Source organism: Hemibagrus wyckioides, linkage group LG15, assembly GCF_019097595.1.
Source record: "Hemibagrus wyckioides isolate EC202008001 linkage group LG15, SWU_Hwy_1.0, whole genome shotgun sequence".
Classification (NCBI taxonomy): domain Eukaryota; kingdom Metazoa; phylum Chordata; class Actinopteri; order Siluriformes; family Bagridae; genus Hemibagrus; species Hemibagrus wyckioides.
Genome location: NC_080724.1, coordinates 9,184,993 through 9,209,797, shown reverse-complemented (window position 1 = coordinate 9,209,797; position 24,805 = coordinate 9,184,993). Strand labels below are relative to the sequence as shown.

Sequence of the window (24,805 nt, the reverse complement as noted above, 5' to 3'; positions counted from 1 at the left end):
AATGTGTTAAAAAAAAAAAAAAAACATTAACTGCCAAAGATTTGAGAAGAATCAAACATGAAGCTCCCAGGGACCCATTATCCTCCAGTGCTGTCATATTCCAGAACTGCAACCTACCTCGAGTGCCCAGAAGTACAAGGTGTTTGGTGCTCAGAGACATGGCCAAGGTAAGGAAGGCTGAAACCTGACCACCACAGAACAAAACAAATGAGTTGAAACATCAAGACTGGGCCAAGAAACATCTAAAAACAGATTTTTCAAAGGTTGTATGGACTGATGAGATGAGAGTGATTCTTTATGGACCAGATGGACATGGCTGGATCAGTAATGAGCAAAGAGCTCCACTTCGACTCAAGGAGCAAGGTGGAGGTGGGGTACTGCTATGTGCTATTGACTCAAATCAGCTCACAAACCTACTGCTAGTTTTGATGTAACCAGGTGATATTTAAGGTAGTCTAAATATTCACAGTATTACTGATGTACATAGCTGCAGCAAGAATAAGAGAGCCTTCTTAAGAGATAGCGGATGATGTCATCGCATGTATGTACACATGTGCAATTGCGCAATTAAGGAGTTATAGAGTAAGCTACATATGTTCGCGATTTCTTTATAAGTTTAATCCGACACCATCCAGGTAGCTGGATGTTGATGAGCAAGTGTGGCTTAGTTAATGCACCACACTTTCAGACGAGGCCTGGTAGCGTAGAAGTGATTATATTAGTGTACACTGTTAGGAACATTGGGAAAAAGTACCACTACCCTATTATTATTATTATTATAAGTAGTAGTAGTAGAAGTAGTATTGTTATTAGAAGTATTACTGTTGGAATTATTGGAAATAAGGCCTTTTAGACACAGGTAGTCAGGTGAGCAGGAGAACTGAGCAGTTTTTTAGAGAACAATTGTGAGGTACAGATGATGACATTCACTCCACGGCTGGTTGGTTCAACCTCACAGTGGCCAAGGGGTTTGACATACCCTAACTGGGTTACTTAGAGCTTGTGGTCAAGACAATGGGAATTAAAATGCCTGATTGTGGTTTTCTAGTCGTCAAAGACATTTCAAGCCCTGGAAACACAGTGCCTTGCATTATAGGAATGAATCTAATCAGCAAATGTAGACAGCTGGCTCAAGCAGAGTTCAATGCCACCTTAGTGGGCAAATTAGATTTCGATTGGATGCATGCAGAAAGTACACACATGTACTGTAAATTGGAAATCTATTGTTCAGATAGCTGGAAAATGAATGGAACACATAGCTGAAGAATCTGTTTTGACAATTCCAGCGAAGGGCTTCAAAAGGGGTGTTGGGGAGGAAAGTCCTCTGTTGTTAGAGCCTCTTAGCAGTTAGGAGGTTTGATAGTCATCCCCTCCCTCATTGATGCACACTGTACCTGCATACCTGTTAAAATTCTGAATTTTTCTCAGGAGGATGTTTGGTTGTCACCCAGAACTCGGTTAGGTACTCTGTCAAAGGTAGATGGCATAGACAGTTCACAGCAGTATGAAGTACAGTTTCAAAGGATTTCTGCTGATCTTGAACAAGTGACTTTGAATATGAAGAGTGGACAAAGCAGAGATCGGGTGAAGGAAATCTTGGATAAGATTGACAAAGGTGGAAGCGAGTATGAGCAAGCTCAGCTTAGATCACTGTTAGCAAAATTCGCTGATATCTTTGCCCTTGCTGATGAAGACCTAGGTTATACAGACAAGATTACACATGAAATTCATCTAACCAGTGATGACCCTGTAACCCAGCACTACCATTGCATTCCTCCTAACCAGTATAGAGAAGTAAAGAATCACATCTCACGTATGGTTGACAAAGGAGTCATACAAGCGAGTAATAGTGCCTATGCTTCGCCAGTCATGCTGGTACGTAAAGTAGACGGCAGTATCAGACTGTGTGTAGACTACCATAAGCTAAATCAGAAAACAAAAAAAGATGCCTTTCCATTACCTCATATCAATGAGAGCTTTAATGCTCTGTGTTATTTTTCAACATTTAGCAAGTGGCTATCATCAGGCTGTGGTGGAAGGAGACAGATACAAGACAGCATTTTCAACACCTTTTGGCCTTTATGAATTCCTGCGTATGCCATTTGGGGTCTGCAATGGACCTGCAACCTTCCAAAGGCAGGTGCAGGCCACCATGAACGATCTTGTGTTCCAGATTTTGTTAGTTTACCTAGATGATATTTCCACTTTCCAGGAGCACTTGGTTAGGCTGGAAACTGTACTGAAGAGGCTGAAGGACACTGGTTTCATCTTTCAAGAAGACTATGATATTTATGGTAATGGGTGGAGATGATTTTTTTTTTTTTTTGGGGGGGGGAAATGTCAGAAATATTTATTCATACAACCCGAATTCCGGAAATGTTGGGATGTTTTTTAAATTTGAATAAAAAGAAAACTAAAAGAATTTCAAATCACATGAACCAATATTCATAATAGAACATAGAGAACATAACAAATGTTCTCTATGAGAAATTTTACAGTTTTATGCACAAAATGAGCTAATTTCAAATTTGATGCCTGCTACAGGTCTCAAAATAGTTGGGACGGGGGCATGTTTACCATAGTGTAGCATCTCCTCTTCTTTTCAAAACAGTTTAAAAACATCTGGGCATCGAGGTTATGAGTTTCTGAAGTTTTGCTGTTGGAATTTGGTCCTATTCTTGCCTGATATAGGTTTCCAGCTACTGAAGAGTTTGTGGTCACCTTTGACGTATTTTTCATTTAATGATGCACCAAATATTCTCTATAGGTGAAAGATCTGGACTGTAGGCAGGCCAATTCAGCATCCGGACTCTTCTACTACAAAGCCATGCTGTTGTAATAGCTGTAGTATGTGGTTTTGCATTGTCCTGCTGAAATACACAAGGCCTTCCCTGAAATAGACGTCGTTTGGAGGGGAATATATGTTGCTCTAAAACCTTTATATACCTTTCAGCATTCATAGTGTATCTTCCAATACATGCAAGCTGCCCATACTGTATGCACTTATGCACCCCTATACCATCAGAGATGCTGGCTTTTGAACTGAAGGCTGATAACACGCTGGAAGGTTTCCCTCCTCTTTAGCCCGGAGGACACGGGATCCGTGATTTCCAAAAAGAATGTCAAATTTGGACTCATCTGATTATAGAACACTTTTCCACTTTGAAACAGTCCATTTTAAATGAGCCTTGGCCCAGAGGACACACGGCGCTTTTAGACCATGTTCACATATGGCTTCTTTTTTGCATGATAGAGCTTTAGTTGGCATCTGCAGATGGCACGGTGGATTGTGTTTACCGACAGTGGTTTTTAGAAGCATTCCTGGGCCCATTTAGTAATGTCAATGCCGATGAGTGATGCAGTGTCATCTCAGGGCCCGAAGACCTGGTCTTCCGGGCATCCAACAAAGGTCTTCGGCCTTGTCCCATACAAACAAGGAAATCACACAGAGATTCAGTTTCTCTGAATCTTTTGATTATGTTATGCACTGTAGATGATGAGATTTGCAAAGTCTTTGCAATTTGACGTTGAGGACAGTTGTTTTTAAAGTATTCCACAATTATTCCACAAAAAAATCCGTACTCACGGATTGGAGAGCCTCTGCCCATCTTTACTTCTGAGAGACTCTGCCTCTATAAGACATCTCTTTTATAGCTAATCATGTTACTGACCTGATGTCAATTAACTTAATTAGTTGCTAGATATTCTCCGAGCTGAGTCTTTCCAAAATTTCTTGCTTTTTCAGCCCTTTGTTGTCCCTGTGCAACTTTTTTGAGACCTGTAGCCGGTATCAAATTTGAACTGAGCTCATTTGGTGGAAAAAAGTGTAAGATTTCTCTGTTTAAACATTTGTTATGTTCTCTATATTCTATTGTGAATAAAATATTGGCTCATGTGATTTAAAAGTCTTTTAGTTTTCATTTTATTCAAACTGAAAAAACGTCCCAACATTTCTGGAGTTCGGGTTGTAAATTTTGAGTTTGTTTATTATTCTCACTATAACAGATGAAAATAAACATGTGAGATGGTAAACATTTTCGTATTTCATTTAGTTGCCTAATAATTCTGCACACTAATAGTTGCCCAATAATTGTGCACACATGGATATTCTGCTAAAAAAGCTAAAACCTCACTTTTACTTTCTTATTATTCAGGTTTGAGGTTTATTAACATTTTGAATTGACCGAGAGCACTGTAGTTATCCAATAATGAATTGAATCCTCAAAAATACAACTTGCCTAATAATTGTGCGCACAGTATAGTAGAAAAAAGTAGCTATAATGTCACCTAATGCATTTTTTAGAACACAGGTTCAAGTCCTCCCTATTATGCATGAAAAACAGAGTAACACTAACATTACCTTAAAATAATTCAATGTTAATATAAAGTCATTAACCCACTCGACCAGAATAAAACACACTTTGTGTTTGAATCAGCCAAGAATTTGTGAGACATACAGCATATCAGCACAAGCCCTTTTCTCAGAGCAAATTCTTTCCATAACACAATATTATAATTAAAGACAAACAAATGTATGAACTTGAAAGGAGTTTTATTTTCAATGTTTTTGCATACAGTGTTATTTTGCTTGTTGTAAAAGATTAATTTCAACTTGCAGCAGACAATGACTTTCCTCCAACATTTTAGTACTCCTCTCCCTCTTCCTCTCCCTCACCTTCAATGGAGTCAACACCAACCTCTTCATAATCTTTCTCTAGGGCAGCCATGTCTTCTCTGGCCTCAGAGAACTCGCCCTCCTCCATACCCTCACCCACATACCAGTGCACGAAGGCACGCTTGGCGTACATCAGATCAAATTTGTGATCGAGACGAGCCCAGGCCTCAGCAATGGCTGTGGTGTTGCTCAGCATGCACACAGCCCTCTGCACCTTGGCCAAGTCTCCACCTGGAACCACAGTGGGGGGCTGGTAGTTGATGCCAACCTTGAACCCAGTGGGACACCAGTCCACAAACTGGATGGTGCGCTTGGTCTTGATGGTGGCGATAGCAGCATTCACATCTTTGGGCACCACATCACCACGGTACAGCAGGCAGCAGGCCATGTACTTGCCGTGACGTGGGTCACATTTCACCATCTGATTGGCCGGCTCAAAGCAGGCATTTGTGATTTCGGCCACAGAGAGCTGCTCGTGGTAAGCCTTCTCTGCAGAGATCACTGGAGCATAGGTGGCCAGGGGGAAATGAATACGGGGGTAGGGCACCAAGTTGGTCTGGAATTCAGTAAGATCGACATTAAGGGCACCATCAAAACGGAGAGATGCAGTGATGGAAGATACAATCTGACCAATCAGCCTATTCAGGTTAGTGTATGTAGGACGCTCAATGTCGAGGTTCCTACGGCAAATGTCATAGATGGCTTCATTGTCTACCATGAAGGCACAGTCGGAGTGCTCTAGGGTGGTGTGGGTGGTCAGGATGGAGTTGTAGGGCTCCACTACAGCTGTAGACACCTGGGGAGCTGGGTAGATGGAGAACTCCAGCTTGGACTTCTTACCATAGTCAACAGACAGGCGTTCCATCAGCAGGGAGGTGAAACCAGAGCCGGTTCCACCACCGAAGCTGTGGAAGACCAGGAATCCCTGGAGACCTGTGCACTGGTCAGCCTATAAAGAGAATCATGTATTACTTTGATTCATATTGTTATGTTATAATTAACGTTAATGTTGGACAGTTCAAAAATACTCACCAGTTTACGGATCCTGTCCAAGACCAGATCAATTATTTCCTTGCCAATGGTGTAGTGACCGCGAGCATAGTTGTTGGCAGCATCCTCTTTTCCTGTGATGAGCTGCTCAGGGTGGAACAGCTGGCGGTATGTTCCAGTGCGGACCTCATCTGAAAGAAAAGACCATTATAAATTATATTATATTATGAACCAGACCACCACAGACCCATTAGCTTTATTACATTAGCAGGCACAGTCCTATCCAGTGCTATCCTACCTATGACAGTGGGCTCCAGATCCACAAACACAGCCCTGGGGACATGTTTTCCAGCTCCAGTCTCACTGAAGAAGGTGTTGAAGGAATCATCTCCACCTCCGATGGTTTTGTCGCTGGGCATTTGTCCGTCCGGCTGGATGCCGTGTTCAAGACAGTAGAGTTCCCAGCAGGCATTGCCAATCTGGACACCAGCCTGACCCACGTGGATAGAGATGCACTCACGCTGTGGGAGGAAAGAACACATTGAGGAAAAAGGAGCATTTCAGAATTAGACAGTGAACCTAAATGTGGCCTGCGATGGACTGACGTTCCACACGATGTGCATGGGAAGCCATGAATGAATGAAAGAATGAATGAATGAATGAATAAGTAATCCTAAATACAGGTACTAAAGACATCATTGGGATGTCACCAAAACCTATACAATTACAGAGAAATGATCAGAACGTATTCTGCAGACTATGAAATGGTGATATCATGATATCTCTTGGGACTTTGTATCCATCTGTTTGGGTCAAACGCCCAGATGTATATATTTGCACAAAGAGGGACGTTTTCAGTCAAATTATGTAAACAGAAAATGGATTCATTTTTTTTAAATTAATTGATTGATTTGATTGATTAAATGGCTTATATTTTGACCCAAGAATAAAAACAAGTTTGTTCATTTCAAATGTTCTGTTTCATCTGCCTGAAGTCAATATGACATCCTGCTGCAAAGGGGTTAGTTAATGGCTGCTGTAGTCGCTCCAGCATTAATATTGCATGACAATTACACTCCTGAAAGGCGATATATCTTTCGCGAATAGCTTTTAAAAGGAGAGCAAACCTAACGGAGGGTTAAGAAATCGGTATGTCTTTGGGAAGGCGCTGGATATCATTTTCCTCTGGTGATATCATGACAAGTGTGGAGCCGGTTACACCCGCATTATTCACTGCACTGTGTCCTTTTGTTGGCTCGCTTCGCTCTCTGCATCACTTCTCAGGCACAGCTACTAGCATTTCCCTCAATGTACTATAGGTATTTGGCTATATATATATATATATATATATATATATATATATATATATATATATATATATATATATATATATTTATATATATATATATATATATATATATATATATATATATATATATATATATATATTTATTTTCATATATATATATTCATTAGGTTTGTACTGGCTACAAGGTGGGTCTAGTCTAATTATCTATTTCTATTTTATTTTCATGTATATATGACCTTCCTAAACACAATTCGTATAACAGATGATGTAATCCTTTTTTCTTTTCTTTTTTTGTTAGATATTTCTATTCCACACAAATGAAGGGAAAATGTACTCACCATTGTTTCTAACGGTCTTGATCGTGAGGACAAAAAGAGTGTCTAAGCGGAGAAATCTTACAGCTCGACAACTAACGGGTCGATGTAAGAAGAATGGGGCTTTTCACTGCGCGAGCCTCCCGATTTATAGATGTGTTGCCCTAGCGACTGCGTCTCCTGCATCCCTATTGGTCGCGAAGGAAATAATGACGGTTAAGGAAAAATGACCGCTTAGTATTGGCTGAAAGGAGGACAGCGAGGAAAAGATCCTGCCCACAGCCTCACCCAGTTACCATCTCAAACACTGACACAGCGTTTTTATTATACGTTTATATGCATATACTTCTTCATTTATTGATATTTTTCTATCAGAGTCCTTATTATGAGATAAATAAATATATGAGATAAATGTTTCTAAATTGAATTTGATGCTGAACAATTGAGGCTGTTAAAGAGGTGTAAAAGGGGGTAATAATGATTTGTGCCCCAATTCTTTTAATTAGATTTTTTTTTTACTTACTTCGTTTTTGAAGAAAGTAAGTTTACTTTCTTCGATTCTATTTTTCCCACTTTTTAAAACGTGGTCATATTAAAGCTTAAAACACACTCAGGCTACAAGCATCTTTCACTGTAACTCGATTCTCCCATCTTCCATCTGGTGCCTTTTGTCCTCCTCTTTGGTCATAGCACATTTTCTAATATTGTGTTAAAGAAACATGGATATTTAATACACAATAGGCCACAATGACAGGCCAGTTCAGCTGTGGCAATGAAAGAAAAGGTGTTACTTTTAGATCTTGTCATAGACTACTAAAACTATGAACATCGGGAGCCTTGAATATTTGTCAAATACTTATCACATTTAATTGTAATCATCATTCGTGAATATAACACAATACATACTGAAAAATCACTCTGTTTGGGCCTTGCTGCAATGCTGCAAGATGTGGTGGGTAAATGTGTAGTTTTTGTATAACCGTCGCGGATAGAAAGGTATAAAAGCCAAAGCATTACACACACAGACTCAGACACAGACACAGACATAGACATACACACACACGCACACACACATACACACAACCCCCAAGACCTTCTTCCTGGGCTCAGCCGTTGCTAAGCGATGAATAACAAGGTTGCTTAGCGACCCAAGAGTGTCCTGGAGATAATACACAAACCTACATGAGTCTCTATTATTTGAGGGCCACATGGCCAAGCCAAAACACATGGGGTCATGTTGCAGCTAGGGACATTTAGGCATTGCGCTACCTTCTTCTCTATAGACCTGTAGTCAATCTGCATCTCTTTGTCACTCCAAGCTTTGAAGGTTATCTTGAAGCACAGATCTTAAAATGGCAGTAATACACTGTGTAATTAGTTAGAATACCTAATGAACTCTCTTGCCCTTTTTATTTTGCACTTATTTCTAGTCAATGTGTAGTAATTGTCTTGTTGCATTTATGTCTTGGTTTTAACAGCTAAATGCTTTGAAAATTGCAACCAATAACTTCATTCATTCAGTCAGTCAGTCATTTATCACTAACTAATATATTCTGCATAAAATCTGCAAATGCATTAATGAATGTCTGCCTTAATCCATTTGTAAAGATCCAAATGAACTTACCTATTAAAAATGTTGTGTTTTTTTGTATAAAAGTGTAATTTGAGTCAAACGATCAGTTTGGCACTGTTTGGAAAGTTGAGTACATGCCTGAGGGAATCTCAGTGCTCCATCTGCCATGGTTACAGGCTTTGTTTGATGGTAACCCATGAGGTCTTTATTTACTCTTAATTAAGAGATATATCTACCCCACAAGTTTGCACTTTGGAAAACGTTACTATCTGCAATACCATGTAAGGGTATGTTGTCTTTTTTTATTATCAAGTCACATTTTTTCTTTTAAGGTTTATGAATTCTCACAGTTTTCCTTGTTCACGTGTCTGGGTTACCTCAGCCCAAATGTTTCACTTCAGTGTTTACTGGCTTGTTGCTAACAACAGAGAACAATAGCAAGTTGTTATATGTAGTATTTATATGTCCAGGTTATGAATGACCAAAAATTGTGCCGTTTGTGATACACATGTCAAAAACATCTTGGGCTACTTATGAAAGGTTTTCTAAAATGTAGCACTTTTACACTGTTTTTGACAAACAGTTATATAACCTCTTTCCTCTCAGTAAAAAAAAGGGTAGTGTTCAAGGCTCTGTAGACATACCATTTTACTGCCAAAGCATGATGTCATTTCCACCCATTACCATAAGACACGCTGCACTCTCTCAAGCTTCCTGAACATCTATCATTAAATCTGCTCTAGGGAGTGCACATAGTTGACCACAGGCTCTGATGCATAAAGGGGATAATGGGTTATGACAGTCAAGGCAAAGTAAAATGCACAGACTTGAATCTTGTCAGTCTAAAAAAAAAGGTTAATCAAAATAAAGTCAAAGTTTGAGCATGTTTGGCTGTATACCTTAAATGTACAGTTTCACAAACATGCAAGAGCAATAGAAGGCAGTTATAATAAATAATATATGAAACAGAATTTTAAAAAAGGAATAAAGGAATACTTTGCGTCTGTCTAATATAATTTGATGTTTATAGGTTATTGGAGTTAATTAGGAAAAGCATGCATTAGAAATTTAAGTCTATTATTCATTTACTATGAGCTGTATGTGACCTTAAGTGCACACAGGAGATGGCAGTAAAGCAAATAAGTTCAACAGTTTATGTTTGAGCTTTCTCCACAGGCAACCACTCCTGCTTCTTGCCCTCCCATCCTATTCTCATCTCACCAACTGTTTAAATACCTCTCAGTATGGCAGCTGCTGGGGCTTTTCCAATGGAATGCTTGGCTTGACCACTATTAATCATCACAATCTCTTCAGGGTTCATAGTGTTTTTCTAAGGTTTTCTATTCTACTACTGTAGTAATGTAGTAATCTACTGCAAGTAGAACCTTAAATAGTATTTAGACTTGGGCTTTTATATTTGTACTACCAGTGGCACACTCCTTTAAAAAAAAAGAAATGTGGCACAACAATTCTGGCAGGAACAACAACAAAATATATACAGTATGCAGTAACACTTTTTCTATAACCAGCAACTCAAATCTAATACATTATAGAAACATGAGACTGCCCCTCACACATACAGTGATTTTATCACTGCAAATTATCAGTCACTGTACTATGAATTCATGTACTATGAAACCAGTAGGTGCTTCTATTACTGGTTATCATAGTAATAGCACTATTATTACACTAATATTTATTAGTGGGTTATCAGTTGTTGACAAATCGACTGAAATGAACCCTGAAATCGACTGAAATGAACCCCCCGGTTGTCTCTGCATCAATTCGCTCATTAATTGCTTAAAATTTCGACCTTTCCACATCACTGGACACACCAACATCTAGTCATCAATGGTTGCTGTCGCTCATGTCAGCAGAAGTTGCTAGCTCTCATTGAAAAAGAATGATCTCAAACTTGTTTGAATCGTCACTTTGTACGTTACACATGTCCTCAAAAGAGGAACCCTATGCCATACTCTTCATCAATGGATTTATCCTCATATCCATAAGTTTGGTCTTATCAGATGTCACAGGCAAGCATTCTTCTGTGATCCTGGGCCTTGCCAACCCCATCTCCTCATGATTAATTACATTTCTGACATTTTGTATACCCAGCCATCTCAAACACTTATATTACTAACCCCTTCAAAATATTATATTATTCATACTGGAAAGACAGAATTTAACATTTATTTAACATCCTGGTAGAGTATCATGCCGAGGATAGCCTCACAGCAAATCTAAAAAATAGCAACAATATATTGAGATCACAGCAATATTTGCCATGTTATTTAATATGAGTGGAATATGTCTTTCATCACTTAAGTATGATTAAATCATTGGTTTCAGAAACACATGAAAAAAATTCAAACCTAATCTTATTAGATGACACATCTGATGTATGGTGCCTGAACAACAAAACATTGTGTTTTGTTTGAACCCTGGGTGGATGATGAGATCACAATTTAAAGGAGCAGACAACCTACCAAAATTCCAGAGATTGACGTGTGGGTAAAAAGAGTGGGATTCATAGCTAGTCTTTGTGATTAAAAGTCCTTACTCTACAAATAGGTATGAGGAGTCACTTCTGCTCAGTGTAGCTGACTCAGTAAAATCTACACCAGGGTTTCTTCCTCCAAATACTGTGCAGGCCACGTGATCCACACATCACACATTTTTCTAGATTTTTCCCAGCGCAAAAAAGAGATGATGAAAGTTAAAGGCCACTCTAAACACACCCCTCAAAGAGGATGCGTAGTGCACACTGACAAGGCAAAAGCAGAGGATGGTTGAACACGTGACAAATGATGACATCACTACTGTAAAATCTAGGACACTGGGAGGCAGAATGGCAGGGAGGATGGAGCAAACATGAGCTGAGTACATCTTCTCACAGTGGAAGGCATTCAGCCATTTTGCATTTCAAATCAGATACTTTACAGTAGCCTTGTGTTTGGCTGTAAAGGAACACTGAGGTTTTTTTTTAGTGTAGTGATTCATTCAACATGTAGTTTAGTTTAGTAATGCAAATATTACACAGTCTGCTCCTCTTCAGTGATTTGACTCGAGAATTTTTGTTTTATTTATTTATTTATTTATTTATTTTGTGTGTGTGTGTGTGTGTGTGTGAGCGAGAGAGAGAGAGTGTGTGTTCTAATGTATTCTGTGCAAATGAGTGCAAAGATTTGCACCTCCTATGTTTTCTGGATGAAGAAAAGAATGAAACGTAGATCTATTTACACTGCATGTATTAGAAATCTTAAATAAATTCAAAATAAATGTGGATGTGTTGTACAAGAGCATAGCATTTCAAATCAACAGAAAAATAGTGCTTCTCAAGTCTTCAGTACAAGCCTGATATGAAGGCAGTGTACGACTGATTACTGTGCATATGTGAAAACGTATGTGGAGAATGTAAAAAAGACAAGAAACATGGAAATTATTTAATCTATTATACCGCAGCACTCTTTAATTTTTTTTAATATGGCCTGTCAGAAGAGGTTGATTCGTTTTCCATAAGTCAAATCACAGGTTTATATTAATAAACTCGTCATTTCTATTGAAACAACGTGCACAGGGTTTTGTATATCAGACAATCTACGTGACCTAAATCTTATAATAATCTGTCAGGATATATTTATTGAACATCTATAATAATGTGTCTCCAGTCTCAGCTTTGTCACAGTCAGTAAATTTTCCACCACGGGACAGTCTTTAGGACTGAACACTTTTAGGTTTGTGCTTTCTCAATAACATAATAAAAGGCTAAAATAAAAAAGTAAAAATAATAAAAAAAATCAATAAAAAGCTTCGTATTTTTCCCCTATTACTACAAGAGACAGGAAAAATAGAGACCATAATGTAAGTTGGCTTGTAGTTGTTCCAGAGCATTAAATGTAAATAAAAATGGCTAAAAATTACAACGTGATGTTCATTAATCATTTATAAAAATTTATAATTGACAAATTGCCACAGAAGAACCACATATGGGTGTCCACAAACTTTCAAATATTTTCGATAAATTAGTTTAATAAGTCAGGGATTTTGTACTCAGAGAAAAAAAAGAAAAAGAAAATCTGTCTTAATGGTGCAAGATGGCGTTTTTATAATAGTTGGACTAAAGAGAGAAGCTTAAGACAGCTCTGATTGGCTGCGTTTGTTACGACCTGACGTCATTAAAACACACGCCCCGCCCCTTGCTGGTGTGTCTGTGTAGGCTTGTATTGCTGCGCGCCAAATATTGTCAACATTCAGCCTTCCCTTTAAGCTCCTCTTATTTGGCTGTCGCTCCTTCGTCCGCTTTCTTTCGGAAAAATGGTGAGTATTGTCGTTTTTTGGTCTCTTTAGGAACTCGTTGTGTTTTACACTGTATAGTTTTTTTTTTAAAAAAACATGTATTTAGTGCAAGAAAATATTTTGGCGATTTGTGTCAGGCGTGCTCGGGGTCTCTAAGATGGAGGAACAGACTGACATGGTGTAAGAGCATTTTATCTGTAAGCTTTTATCTGTATAGGTATTTACAGCTATAAATGTTAGTTTGCAAATGCAAAAAAAAAAAAGAAATGGGTTTTCTTCCTGGCTTCTGTTTTGTGAAAGGCACTTGCCTATAATCCCTGCATTCTTTGCCTTTATTATGATAATATCTTGTCTGCATGGCTCTGCCCCAGGATGCCTGATGCAGTGATCAAGGGTTCATTGTTAGCATTGAGAAGGAGGAGAGAATATTCATGAAATGCGCCCCATCCTCTTCTGCCTCCATTCACTGGACGATCCTGGGTGGAGACACCAGCAGCTGTTTGCTGGATCCTGTGTCTGGCATGGCTGAGCATTTCCCATTCCTGATTCATTTGACAACTGCTCATGTCCTTGGGGCATATAATATTGCATTCACTTTGAATGTAACTGTAGTGATTGTGCTCAGTAGTGGGAGGTGGTGTGGAAGGATCGTCTTGGTCTATATGACCAAATATAAATCTTTTCAAATGTATAAATCCATATGTTTTATCTAAAGCTATTTTCCAAAATAAATAGGGTAGAGAGAGATTGTGTGTGTGTGTGTGTGTGTGTGTAAGCTCTTTCTTGCTGCGGTTAGCCAGTCTGTGGTAGACTGGGTGGGGCTCTTTCATGGCTTTTTTGTGCTTTCTCATTCCCTTGAATAGAGAGTGCTTTGCTGACTGCTGGCTTTGTTATGCAGCCCTGCAGTTGTTTAGTTGCTTACATCAGCATTTTAGGCTCAAAATGACCATTCCTTTAGGCCCAGGTCTAGAAATGTGTAACTTTAGCACAAAACATGTTATGTAAGCTTTAGTACGATTAATAAAATATGACTGTTGTGGTTTAATAAATATACTATATACTTTACCTTTTTCCTCCCACAGCGTGAGTGCATCTCTATCCACGTGGGTCAGGCTGGTGTCCAGATTGGCAATGCCTGCTGGGAACTCTACTGTCTTGAACATGGTATTCAGCCGGACGGACAGATGCCCAGCGACAAAACCATCGGCGGTGGAGACGATTCCTTCAACACCTTCTTCAGTGAGACTGGAGCTGGAAAACATGTCCCCAGGGCTGTGTTTGTGGATCTGGAGCCCACTGTCATAGGTAGGATTCACATTATACTGCTGAAAAATTTCCCTTTTAAATCTACTAATGTTTTGTTTTGTTTTGGGTTTTTTTTCCCTTATCTTATGTGCCTTCCCTTCAGATGAGGTCCGCACTGGAACATACCGCCAGCTGTTCCACCCTGAGCAGCTCATCACAGGAAAAGAGGACGCTGCTAACAACTATGCTCGTGGTCACTACACCATTGGCAAGGAAATTATTGATCTGGTCTTGGACAGGATTCGCAAACTGGTGAGTATCTTTGAACTGTCCAACATTAACTAAAATTTATATTTTAAATTATAACATAACAATATGAATAAAAGTATTATATGATTCTCTTTATAGGCTGACCAGTGCACAGGTCTCCAGGGATTCCTGGTCTTCCACAGCTTCGGTGGTGGAACCGGCTCTGGTTTCACCTCCCTGCTGATGGAACGCCTGTCTGTTGACTATGGTAAGAAGTCCAAACTGGAGTTCTCCATCTACCCAGCTCCCCAGGTGTCTACAGCTGTAGTGGAGCCCTACAACTCCATCCTGACCACCCACACCACCCTAGAGCACTCCGACTGTGCCTTCATGGTAGACAATGAAGCCATCTATGACATTTGCCGTAGGAACCTCGACATTGAGCGTCCTACATACACTAACCTGAACAGGCTTATTAGCCAGATTGTATCCTCCATCACTGCATCTCTCCGTTTTGATGGTGCCCTTAATGTCGATCTTACTGAATTCCAGACCAACTTGGTGCCCTACCCCCGTATTCATTTCCCCCTGGCCACCTATGCTCCAGTGATCTCTGCAGAGAAGGCTTACCACGAGCAGCTCTCTGTGGCCGAAATCACAAACGCCTGCTTTGAGCCGGCCAATCAGATGGTGAAATGTGACCCACGTCACGGCAAGTACATGGCCTGCTGCCTGCTGTACCGTGGTGATGTGGTGCCCAAAGATGTGAATGCTGCTATCGCCACCATCAAGACCAAGCGCACCATCCAGTTTGTGGACTGGTGTCCCACTGGGTTCAAGGTTGGCATCAACTACCAGCCCCCCACTGTGGTTCCAGGTGGAGACCTGGCCAAGGTGCAGAGGGCTGTGTGCATGCTGAGCAACACCACAGCCATTGCTGAGGCCTGGGCTCGTCTCGATCACAAGTTTGATCTGATGTACGCCAAGCGTGCCTTCGTGCACTGGTATGTGGGTGAGGGTATGGAGGAGGGCGAGTTCTCTGAGGCCAGAGAGGACATGGCTGCCCTAGAGAAAGATTATGAAGAGGTTGGTGTTGACTCCATTGAAGGTGAGGGAGAGGAAGAGGGAGAGGAGTATTAGAGTATGGGAACAAAAATGGAAAATTAAACAGGTAGCCAGTATGTACACATGATATTCCTTAAGTATCAAGTGTAAACTCTGTCTGATTCTGTACTATTGTTAATATCTTGGCCAGTGTATTTGTCTGTGGCATTTGTCAGCCAATTTTTCAATGTGACTGAATAAAATTCTCTCTTTCAGTGTTTTTGCTTGTTGTTTCTCCCTGTTAGATAAGATCATTTCACTAGAAGTCATGTAGACTTCCAGATTAGTGCTAAAGCTGTACATGGTTTCTGGGGAAGTATAAAATGAGGAATTTGCATGTATGACAAGAAGACCACAAAAATATCCTGTACTGAGCACCCTCTTCTGGCCATATGGGTTTAAAAAAAATGTTTTTCAGAGTTCCCAAGTATTAATACCGAAATGTGGATTGATTAGTAGCTTTTGAAATTGTTTATTAAATTGCATTAAAAACATAACTGAAGTCTAAGGCTGCTTGCATCATAGCCATCCAGGTACAGTAGTTTAAAAAAAAAAGTGGGTATTTATAGTATTGACACATTGTTTGGATATTTGTGTGAAACGCAAGATCAAGTACACCTACCCAAAACTAAAGAAAAAAGGTCTTTAACATCATGAATTGCTCCAAACTGTTGTTAAATTATTGACTGTTGCTGTAGATGGTGCTTGTTCACACTGCCCTGTAAAGAAGAACGGAGTGTTTCAGTGCTGCCTGCTGCTTTATCAAGCCCCACAGGAGAGATGGCATTGAATGCGTCATTCCAGCTGCAGAAATCTCAGACAGAGGCTGGTAGAGCTTTACATGCCTGAGGGGTGAAAAATGAAATGTCTTTTCTCATTATTTCATTGAGATACAGTGGAGCTCAGCTATAATACAGTATTGACAGCACAACTACGCATATGCATATACAACAGGAGCCTTCATTTGAAACGTAGAGCAAAGGACCACTAAGGTCTATCTCACATGGCTGGTTGCTTTGAAGTAGAAATTGTAAATAGCTAAAATGTTTATAGACCTTTTAATAAGTCACTACATACATCATTTAGCATCTAGCATCTTGAACCGTTCATAAGCAATGCTTCAAATTTCCTGATTCAAAGGAATAAATGTAAAGAAAGTAGTGTGCTGACTAACATTCATGATGCCAAGACGTCTAATGAGTTCTATTTTATTTACAAGGTCCTTTGCTAGCTAGAAAGAATACCAGGGGTAGATCAGCTGCTTAGATGTTTCCTGCCTTAATTCTAAGTTGCTTTGTAATAAAAGCTGAAGAAATGATATAACATGTATAGCAATATTTAGCTTTGTTAACACACAGGAGACAAATCATACACACAGATAAACACCAGAAGCTATTGCTTTGGTTTGTAGGACAGTCATCAGAAGCTGCTACTCAGATAGCTATGTATGGTGTGCACGTGCTCCAGCATGTGTATGAAGACAGAGGAAAAATATAGATAAGTACAAATACTCTGTCATCGTCACTGTATGACTTGGCTGGAACCTTTTACAAAAGTCAAGCAATATTTGTTCCTGGTAAGTCAAAGACTCAAGATGGAAATAAATAACGTTTTTTTGGTACTTAAATTAAGGAAAAATTCTACAGTGACTTACTTGTAAGCTAAGATTCCTATTGCTAATGCAACAGCCAGGATACCCAGTACCATAGCCACAGTTGCTGTGATGATGAACCTGGAACCTGGAAAAAAAGTATGGTAATAAATGTCCACAGCTTCGGTGTATCTTAATGAATTAGTAAAGGGTTTTCCCTTTTTTTTTGTAAACACACAAGACATCTACATGGCCCACATTTTGCCACATAAATCAAAACACCTGCTACCCAGAATTCCAAGAGAAGAATAAAAAGTTGGGCCAACTAGGACTGGTTTGAGACACACTACCTGTAATTAAGTATTACCATGAAGATACAATAAGCCAGATATATTATTACTCACCAATGAGGACGTTTACTCTGGCACTAGTGACTGCAACGCTGACGCCGTTACTCATTGACACGTTAATGCAAAAGTTGCCAGAATCGTTGAACAGATGTCGAAGAAGGAGCTGACACGCTGGTAAAGTGCTTACAGCACTACAGATGGTCTTGCCTGGAGAAAGGCACTTGGATAACGCAGTGCATATGTCTGTAGGCAAACTGAAAGAGAACATTACAAGCTGATGCAGAAGATTTTCCTTCTGTGTGGTGTTTCATTCTTGCAAATAATGCATCATTAGAGAATACCTTTGCTGACAGGAAATGGTGTAATCCACAGTGTTTTGTTCATGTAAAGCACCAACAGCCTGGGTGATCTGCACATCCTCAATGCTCTCTGAGAAATCAGGTGAATATATCAAGACCTAATTATATCAGTGAATTCTCAAATCTGATTGGTTGGAAGGTGATGAATAATTTTCTGTAACTGGAATTTTCTATAATAATTAGTTTCTCGCCATGACCAAAAAGTTTGTGGTTTCTTAGAAAGATTTGATTGTATTTTGCAGACTTTTTTGGTGGTGAGGGAAAAAACATTTTATAGCTGATCAAATATAAATAATAGCAGGAATTAATATATCTCATGGATGTTGTAGAACATTAAATGTAACTAAAAAGTTTTTTATTCATTAATAAAATCAAATTGTCCTTTGGTTTTAGCTTAGGGATCATGTAGGGCGTAATCCATTAAAAAGTTAGTATTTGTGTTTATTAATGCCGCTAATCAAGACGGTTTTTTAGCTGAAAAGCTCACCAACAACTGTGATCCCTGTGGTGAAGGAGCCATAGCGGTAGACCACACAGTCCTGCTCAGAATTTGATGGCCGAGGCTTTTTGAATACAATAGTGTCTTGGTAAATAGCCTCCAAATCCATTACTGGAAACAGTAACGACAAATAGTGAATTTCTGTACATACAGGAACATGATATTTCTTAGACAAATAGCATAAGTTAAAAAGAAAACCTCCGTTTGTGTCCAGATGGGGAGCTGTTTTCATATCAGCACTGAATGAACCGGAATGTTCCATGTCCTTAGATGCACTTTCTGTGTGAAACATGAAAATGGAATTGAGTTTTATCATTTCTACTCTGATACAAACATTGACATATTGACCCTACCAGGGGAGATAAGCTGAACAGGCCCTGCATGGTCCTCAGAGATAACGGCAGCTGCAGTGAGTGGAGGAGTGTGACAGGACAGATTTGGAATAGCAGCCTGGATGAGGACATGGGGTTTAAAGAAGCCAGTCTTGGTGTAGGTGTGGGTGACAGTGAGTTCTCTTGAAATCATTGTGCCGCTGCCGTCTCCGAAATCCCAGTTAAAGGTGATGTCAGAGTTGGCCAAGTAGGAACTGGGGTCATGGACAACAGTGGAGAAGACAATGGCACGGTTTTGGATAAATGTCTGGTCACTTTCCTCTTCATTATTCAGTTGTGTGAGAGTGACAGCAAAGGGGATCTGGTCTAAAGAAAAGCAAATTTGTTTTAAGTAAAATGGATTATTTAACCAGACAGACAGATGATTGGATAGATGGGTGGATGGATGGATGGATGGATGGGTGGATGCTCACCAGTGATACAGAACTGTGTAGAAGCGTAGCCAATTGGGATGAATCTGTCTCTTTTTCTGTGGTGATAAATAACCACATCCATTACATAGGACCCCAGAGGGATGTCTACAGTGCTGATGGTCAGAGAGGATGACAGACCATCACTCACTTGCCAGTATTTTCCTAAGGAAAAAAAGAAGGAATGTAAAGCTACAAATAGGACATAAAAATCTGCATGGGATTTTTTTATGCTTCATTCTGATTGGTCAGAAATTGATGATTGATTTTCTGTATCAGTAGTGCTACCTGCAAGGTTTATATTAAAGTGCTTATCTTAATACATTATTTCTATAGTAACAGTTTACATAGAACTGATTTAAACCGATTTAAATAGTTTTTTTTTTTTCAGGTCAAATAGCAAAGATGCCAAGCTGAATAGCTACTAAAACGTAAACATAACTTTTTTCACAGATATTCCATAACATTACAACACTAACCACTGGGTAAATGGATGATGTGTGTTCTTTAATTAACCAAAAAATTATAACTGTTGGCAAATTGCTGTGGTATGCAAGAAATAAAAACACATCAGGACATGCTGTTATTAGAAAATATTTCACTTTATGATAGTAACAGTAATTCTAAAAGTTGCTAATTATTATTTTTTTGTTTATTATTATACTGTATAATTATCCATTTCCTGAACCAATTATCCTATGCGGAATTTTGGGAAGTCTGGATTTTATCCCAGGGGACACAGGGCACAAGAGAGGGGACAAACCAATGCAGGGCACAATCGCAGACACCATGGACAATTTAGAGTGGTCAATTAGCCTACCATGCATGTCTTTGGATGGGGCAGGAAACTGAAGTACCTGAGAAAACTTAAGCACAGAGAAAACTCATGGACTTCTCACACACAGGACAGAGGCAGGAATTCAAGATTACCAGAATAATTGTCACTTCCATTGATATGCAAGGAACAGAAAGAGAGTCTTAAAATATCTCCAAACTTACCGCAGGTTTTCCACACAAACACATAAGGTGATTTTTGGTCTCCATGATGGTTAAGCGGAGATCCATCTGGAAAAACCTCATTCTGCTCGTCAGTGGATTCCTGAGGGTAGGTGGGCTCACCTTCATGATGCTGGATACCTTAATAGATTCAAGCGTGAGACATTTTGTCAGAAAAACTCAAGAGAATTAGTGTAGTGGATACTGTTTCATGCTGGACAGGATTAATTCTACAAATTTTCATTCTCAGAATTTCGAAAACACAAGCAGTTTAAGTGAAAATTAAATCACTGTGTAATCAGTGATATGGAGTCTCTAGTGTCAGCACTTTGATAACATCAGAGGTGAAGTTATAATTTTAAGCTTTCAGACACTCTGCTCATGCTCACTCATGCTCTGTAATATGACAAGCTGTGTTGTTGGTTTTGTGTTTAATTGTTTGAGAGTCTACCATGGGAACAACTGAAACTAACTTGTTTTACTTGCTTATGTGTAACTATAAAAGAATTCAAATGCAGATGGATCATCTGAAACTGTGCTGTGTCCTCGCTTTAGCTCTTTGACATGTCACATGTATTAATAGCACTGTGTTTTCAGACGTACCATTTACAAAGCAGTTTTTTCTCCACACGACCTCTCCATTAGGGAGGACCAGCTGGATGTCTGGGAGAATTATGTCAATAGTGAAGGTAATATTAGCGCCAGTGAGAGTTGGTGCATCATTACGGACTTCGAATTTTAGCTCTCCACCTGTGGGCATGAAAACACCTTGCTTTACACACAAAACATGCGTGTTGGTACACCTACCTGCACCTATATAATGCCAGACTGTCAAAACAGGGGTGTGGTTTATGGAGTTTGTTTGTATTAGAATTAGATCACATGTGGTTACTGAGCGTTAGAACTATTATTTTTTTACGCAAACAGTTACAGTAGTTGCCCCAGGATGGACAAGCTTCCCATCCAATATTGCTGGCATATATTCTAGACCCACCATGACCCTGAACCTGACCAGGATAAAGTGCCTAATAAATATAAATGTTCAATATTAGAATATTCATTTAATAAAAGACAATGGAACCTGTCCAGCTGCTCGCATAACGCGGGTCTCCATTCTTCCACACTGGGTACATTTTTGTGTTCCATGACTGATATCGTATAAATCTGGGTTTGGACTTGCTATTCTGGAGTTGCTCTGAAATGGAAAGAATTAAATTCAGATTTTCTTGGTCACATAAACAGTCGTACAAAGTATGACATGCTTGAAATGCTTTTTACGACTGTCCATATTATTAAAAAAAAATCAAATGAAGTAGGGCCCAAAAAGGGGGAGGGGGGGGCATTTGATTATAGACAGATCACTGTGTTAGCAAATGGACGCTTTTGGTGGAAATATTTCAAAGATGCTGAGCATTAAAATCTGAATGCAACTTGATCTCTTGGAAGCTGCTAAAGTGACTGGATGATTATTTTATAAACAAGTCAGTAAACCTCAAAAGCCAGAAACCTAAACCTAAAATATCTCATGGCTGAGATTTATTATGTTGTGGCCAAAAACTGTGTAACCTGAGCCCACAAGTTAATATGATGTGGAAAGTCATTAAACTATAGTTAATATTTTTTCTGTAATGCACAAAAAATCTATTTACTATTCACTGAATTTAAGCAGATATTAATGGTATATCCATGCTGCAACCCCACTGACACCAGTATGACTTTATGGATCATTCTAAGAGGTCAAGAGTAATATTATTAATCATATCCATGCTTAGTATTTCATCACCACCATGGTCTAATTCAGCTGAAGTCACACATTTAACTCTGAGAGCTATTTTTGATACCTAACAGTCAATTAAAAAAAAACAATTTCAGATATATGGTGTTTTACATTATTGTTATTATTATTTATTTTTTTATTATTATTTATTTATTTGTTTAAGCATAGACTGGCCGATGACCAGACTGATGACTGGAGTAGGGATTCAACAACAAAATGTATGACATCTTGTTTGAAAGCTGTTGGTCTCCTTAGGCCTGAAGAAGTTCTGGCTTAAAACTCAAACAGCAAATAACTGAAAATAAAAGACATTTCTGGTGTGCTGAGTTATAATACAAATAAAAAATAAATAGAATATTTTCTGATCTGTATAATTTATTGTAGAAATTGATCATAATTTTGGGGAGTTCATTTTGCATTTTGTTTTTAAATATTTAAATAATAATAATAAAAAAATTCAAATGATCTCTACACTGCTAAGCTGTATGTAAGATGTGAGCTTTTATAGTGGGCATCATCAGAGGGCTAAAATACAAAAAGATTTAATAATAATTTATAACCATTGCCAACAGTTAAGTATTTCATGACTGCAAAATAATTATTTTGTAAAAAATATAAAAATATAATTTGAAATGTTTAATCCTTGTCTTTAATATATTAATTTGTGGGCACACCATATAAAAACAATAATAAATAAATAAATAAATAAATAAATAACATTATTTTATTAAAGGTCACACAGTTTCAGGATGTGAAATTTTCCAAAAGTAATTTAGCTTTACAAAGCACTGTACCCAAGCAGGCCCACACACACACTCTAAGTCAAATCACCACCAGGGGATATGTTAGCAATTAGGTGCTATAATTTAAGAGGCTTAGATAAAATATGTGGTGATTAGAATGTTTCATTTGCTGACTGCAAAACCTTGATGTAAGATTTACAGTTTAATTAGCCTGCTTTAAGACCAGATTAATCTTAAAATCCACTTATTTCTTGTTTGGCTAGATCGGGTGGAAGGCATAGAGAGATGTCTGCAGGTTTTTAGTATTCTTGAGATTTTTCTCCTGTTGCTATAGGTTAGTCTTTGCACTACCTAAAGAAAACCATGCTTGTTACTGAGTAGATGCTGGAAAATTTCAGATTCTGCCTCCAGTTAATTTGTTACCATGTTTAAGCCTCTTTTTTTTTTAAATAAAGACTTTTTTTAAGTATTTGTTTTTTATTTCTTTCACTGTACTCCTTTGACATTTTAGAAATGAAGCAAATACTCTTCTACTCAACATCTTCAAACACTACATCCCTCCACAACCCTATATTTTTACTCATGAAGCGTTGTTTAGCATCAAACAGGACAGCTAACAAATTCCTCACAACTGTAACCTGCAGCAAGAATACAAGTTAATACTCATCACAGTAATCTATGTATTTAATCACAGCAGTTTGGATTGTGGCAGCTAGCTGTTTATATTCAGCTCATCAGAGTTATTAGCATGCTAGCTAACAGGGGAGATTCTTGGTTCTTTGAAAAGAGACTTTTGTGAATCTTTAACTTTCGAAACTCGAGTATTAGAGTTGATACTGTTACTGAGATGAGTAGTTACATGTGGCCATGAGATGTCAGTGTTGTAGCAGCTCAAGTTTTGCAGTCTGTCTGCAAATTTAATTTTATACCTTATTAGGATGTAAACCTAAATTTGGACTGCATACTTCAGTTAAAGAAAAAGATTAGATTTTTTTTTTAATATAACAGATTTTTCATGATCATAAATCTCATTTATTTCTAATAGTGAAGTCATGACTGACAGTGAAATTCTTCCAAATGCTTACAATAAAACACGACTTATTTAAACATTTTTTAAAAAAAATTTTTTATTTAATAAATTTTTTTTTTTATTTTTTATTTATTTATTTATTTATTTATTTATTTGCCTCAAGAACACTAGGAAACAGCACTGCAGTAAAAAATATGCTGGAAATTACCTCATAAAACTCAATAAGTCATTACATAAAATGTCTACACTTTAAACCAGATTCATTCCTTAGAAGTGCAAAATATATAATATATAATAAATAAATTTCAAGTAAGGTTTAAACATAATGTGGCTTATTAATGATGCAATGTAACTATTATCTGTAACAGGACTTTCTGAAGTTTTATTCCTTTTATACCACAGCAAAATCCATATTTGAAATAAATGAATTTGGAATAAAATGTTGTATTATTTATCCACATATAGTTGCTATAAATATTGTGGAACATCCATGAAACTATTTAGCTCCTATAAACACTTAAAAGCTCTCTCTCTCTCTCTCTCTCTCTCTCTCTCTCTTTCCTCTCTCGACCTTAATAAGACAAAATTATAAATTAAGTACTTTCCTATAGTGAAAAAAAACACTGATCCTAGAGTCTCTTTCTGTATATTATTCTGAATTACAACGAGCGTATTTAATTGGGTTGCAGAAGGTAGTCAAAATGTGTCAAAGCCTCTGGTATAGAAATAGAAATAGTTAAGTATTTAGCATTGATTTCATAGGGAGAGTATATAACAACATAAATACTTACTCGACAGCACCACTGAAAAAAAGAGCAGTATAAAAATTCTTGAAAATAGCTTCATTTTGTTGTTTTCACCCATCAGTGTAATGAAGGATACCAAATCCATGCTGAATCTATA

At 38.2% G+C, this 24,805-nt stretch overlaps 3 protein-coding genes across 3 annotated transcripts; 1 reads left to right on the top strand and 2 right to left on the bottom strand.

Annotated features, from left to right (window-relative positions):
* Positions 1-4,535: 4,535 nt before the first annotated feature.
* On the bottom strand, positions 4,536-7,471 carry tuba1a (tubulin, alpha 1a). The gene is made up of 4 exons (XM_058410105.1): positions 7,313-7,471; positions 5,964-6,186; positions 5,708-5,856; positions 4,536-5,624 (listed from the first exon to the last, which is right to left on the bottom strand). The coding sequence occupies exons 1-4, from the start codon at positions 7,313-7,315 to the stop codon at positions 4,644-4,646; spliced, it is 1,356 nt and encodes a 451-aa protein (XP_058266088.1). The 5' UTR covers positions 7,316-7,471; the 3' UTR covers positions 4,536-4,643.
* Positions 7,472-13,029: 5,558 nt separating this feature from the next.
* On the top strand, positions 13,030-15,975 carry tuba1c (tubulin, alpha 1c). The gene is made up of 4 exons (XM_058410106.1): positions 13,030-13,178; positions 14,240-14,462; positions 14,566-14,714; positions 14,811-15,975. Exons 1-4 carry the CDS (start codon positions 13,176-13,178, stop codon positions 15,789-15,791), a joined length of 1,356 nt encoding a protein of 451 aa, XP_058266089.1. The 5' UTR covers positions 13,030-13,175; the 3' UTR covers positions 15,792-15,975.
* On the bottom strand, positions 15,966-24,805 carry pmelb (premelanosome protein b). Its single transcript, XM_058410103.1, has 12 exons — positions 24,694-24,805; positions 21,434-21,547; positions 20,956-21,102; positions 20,356-20,493; positions 19,360-19,521; positions 18,908-19,252; positions 18,753-18,833; positions 18,543-18,665; positions 18,038-18,125; positions 17,751-17,950; positions 17,410-17,494; positions 15,966-16,600 (listed from the first exon to the last, which is right to left on the bottom strand). The coding sequence occupies exons 1-12, from the start codon at positions 24,791-24,793 to the stop codon at positions 16,465-16,467; spliced, it is 1,719 nt and encodes a 572-aa protein (XP_058266086.1). The 5' UTR covers positions 24,794-24,805; the 3' UTR covers positions 15,966-16,464.

Excerpts from the sequence above, each read along its gene's own strand:
- tuba1a (XM_058410105.1), bottom strand. Across the intron at positions 5,857-5,963 it reads TCTGGAGCCCACTGTCATAG|ATGAGGTCCGCACTGGAACA; the intron begins GTAGGATAGCAC and ends CTTTTCTTTCAG. Across the intron at positions 5,625-5,707 it reads TGGACAGGATCCGTAAACTG|GCTGACCAGTGCACAGGTCT; the intron begins GTGAGTATTTTT and ends TTCTCTTTATAG.
- tuba1c (XM_058410106.1), top strand. Across the intron at positions 14,463-14,565 it reads TCTGGAGCCCACTGTCATAG|ATGAGGTCCGCACTGGAACA; the intron begins GTAGGATTCACA and ends CCTTCCCTTCAG. Across the intron at positions 14,715-14,810 it reads TGGACAGGATTCGCAAACTG|GCTGACCAGTGCACAGGTCT; the intron begins GTGAGTATCTTT and ends TTCTCTTTATAG.
- pmelb (XM_058410103.1), bottom strand. The coding sequence starts at position 24,793 with ATGGATTTGGTATCCTTCATTACACTGATGGGTGAAAACAACAAAATG. Across the intron at positions 21,103-21,433 it reads TTATGCGAGCAGCTGGACAG|GTGGAGAGCTAAAATTCGAA; the intron begins GTTCCATTGTCT and ends TCATGCCCACAG. Across the intron at positions 20,494-20,955 it reads AAAAAACTGCTTTGTAAATG|GTATCCAGCATCATGAAGGT; the intron begins GTACGTCTGAAA and ends GAATCTATTAAG.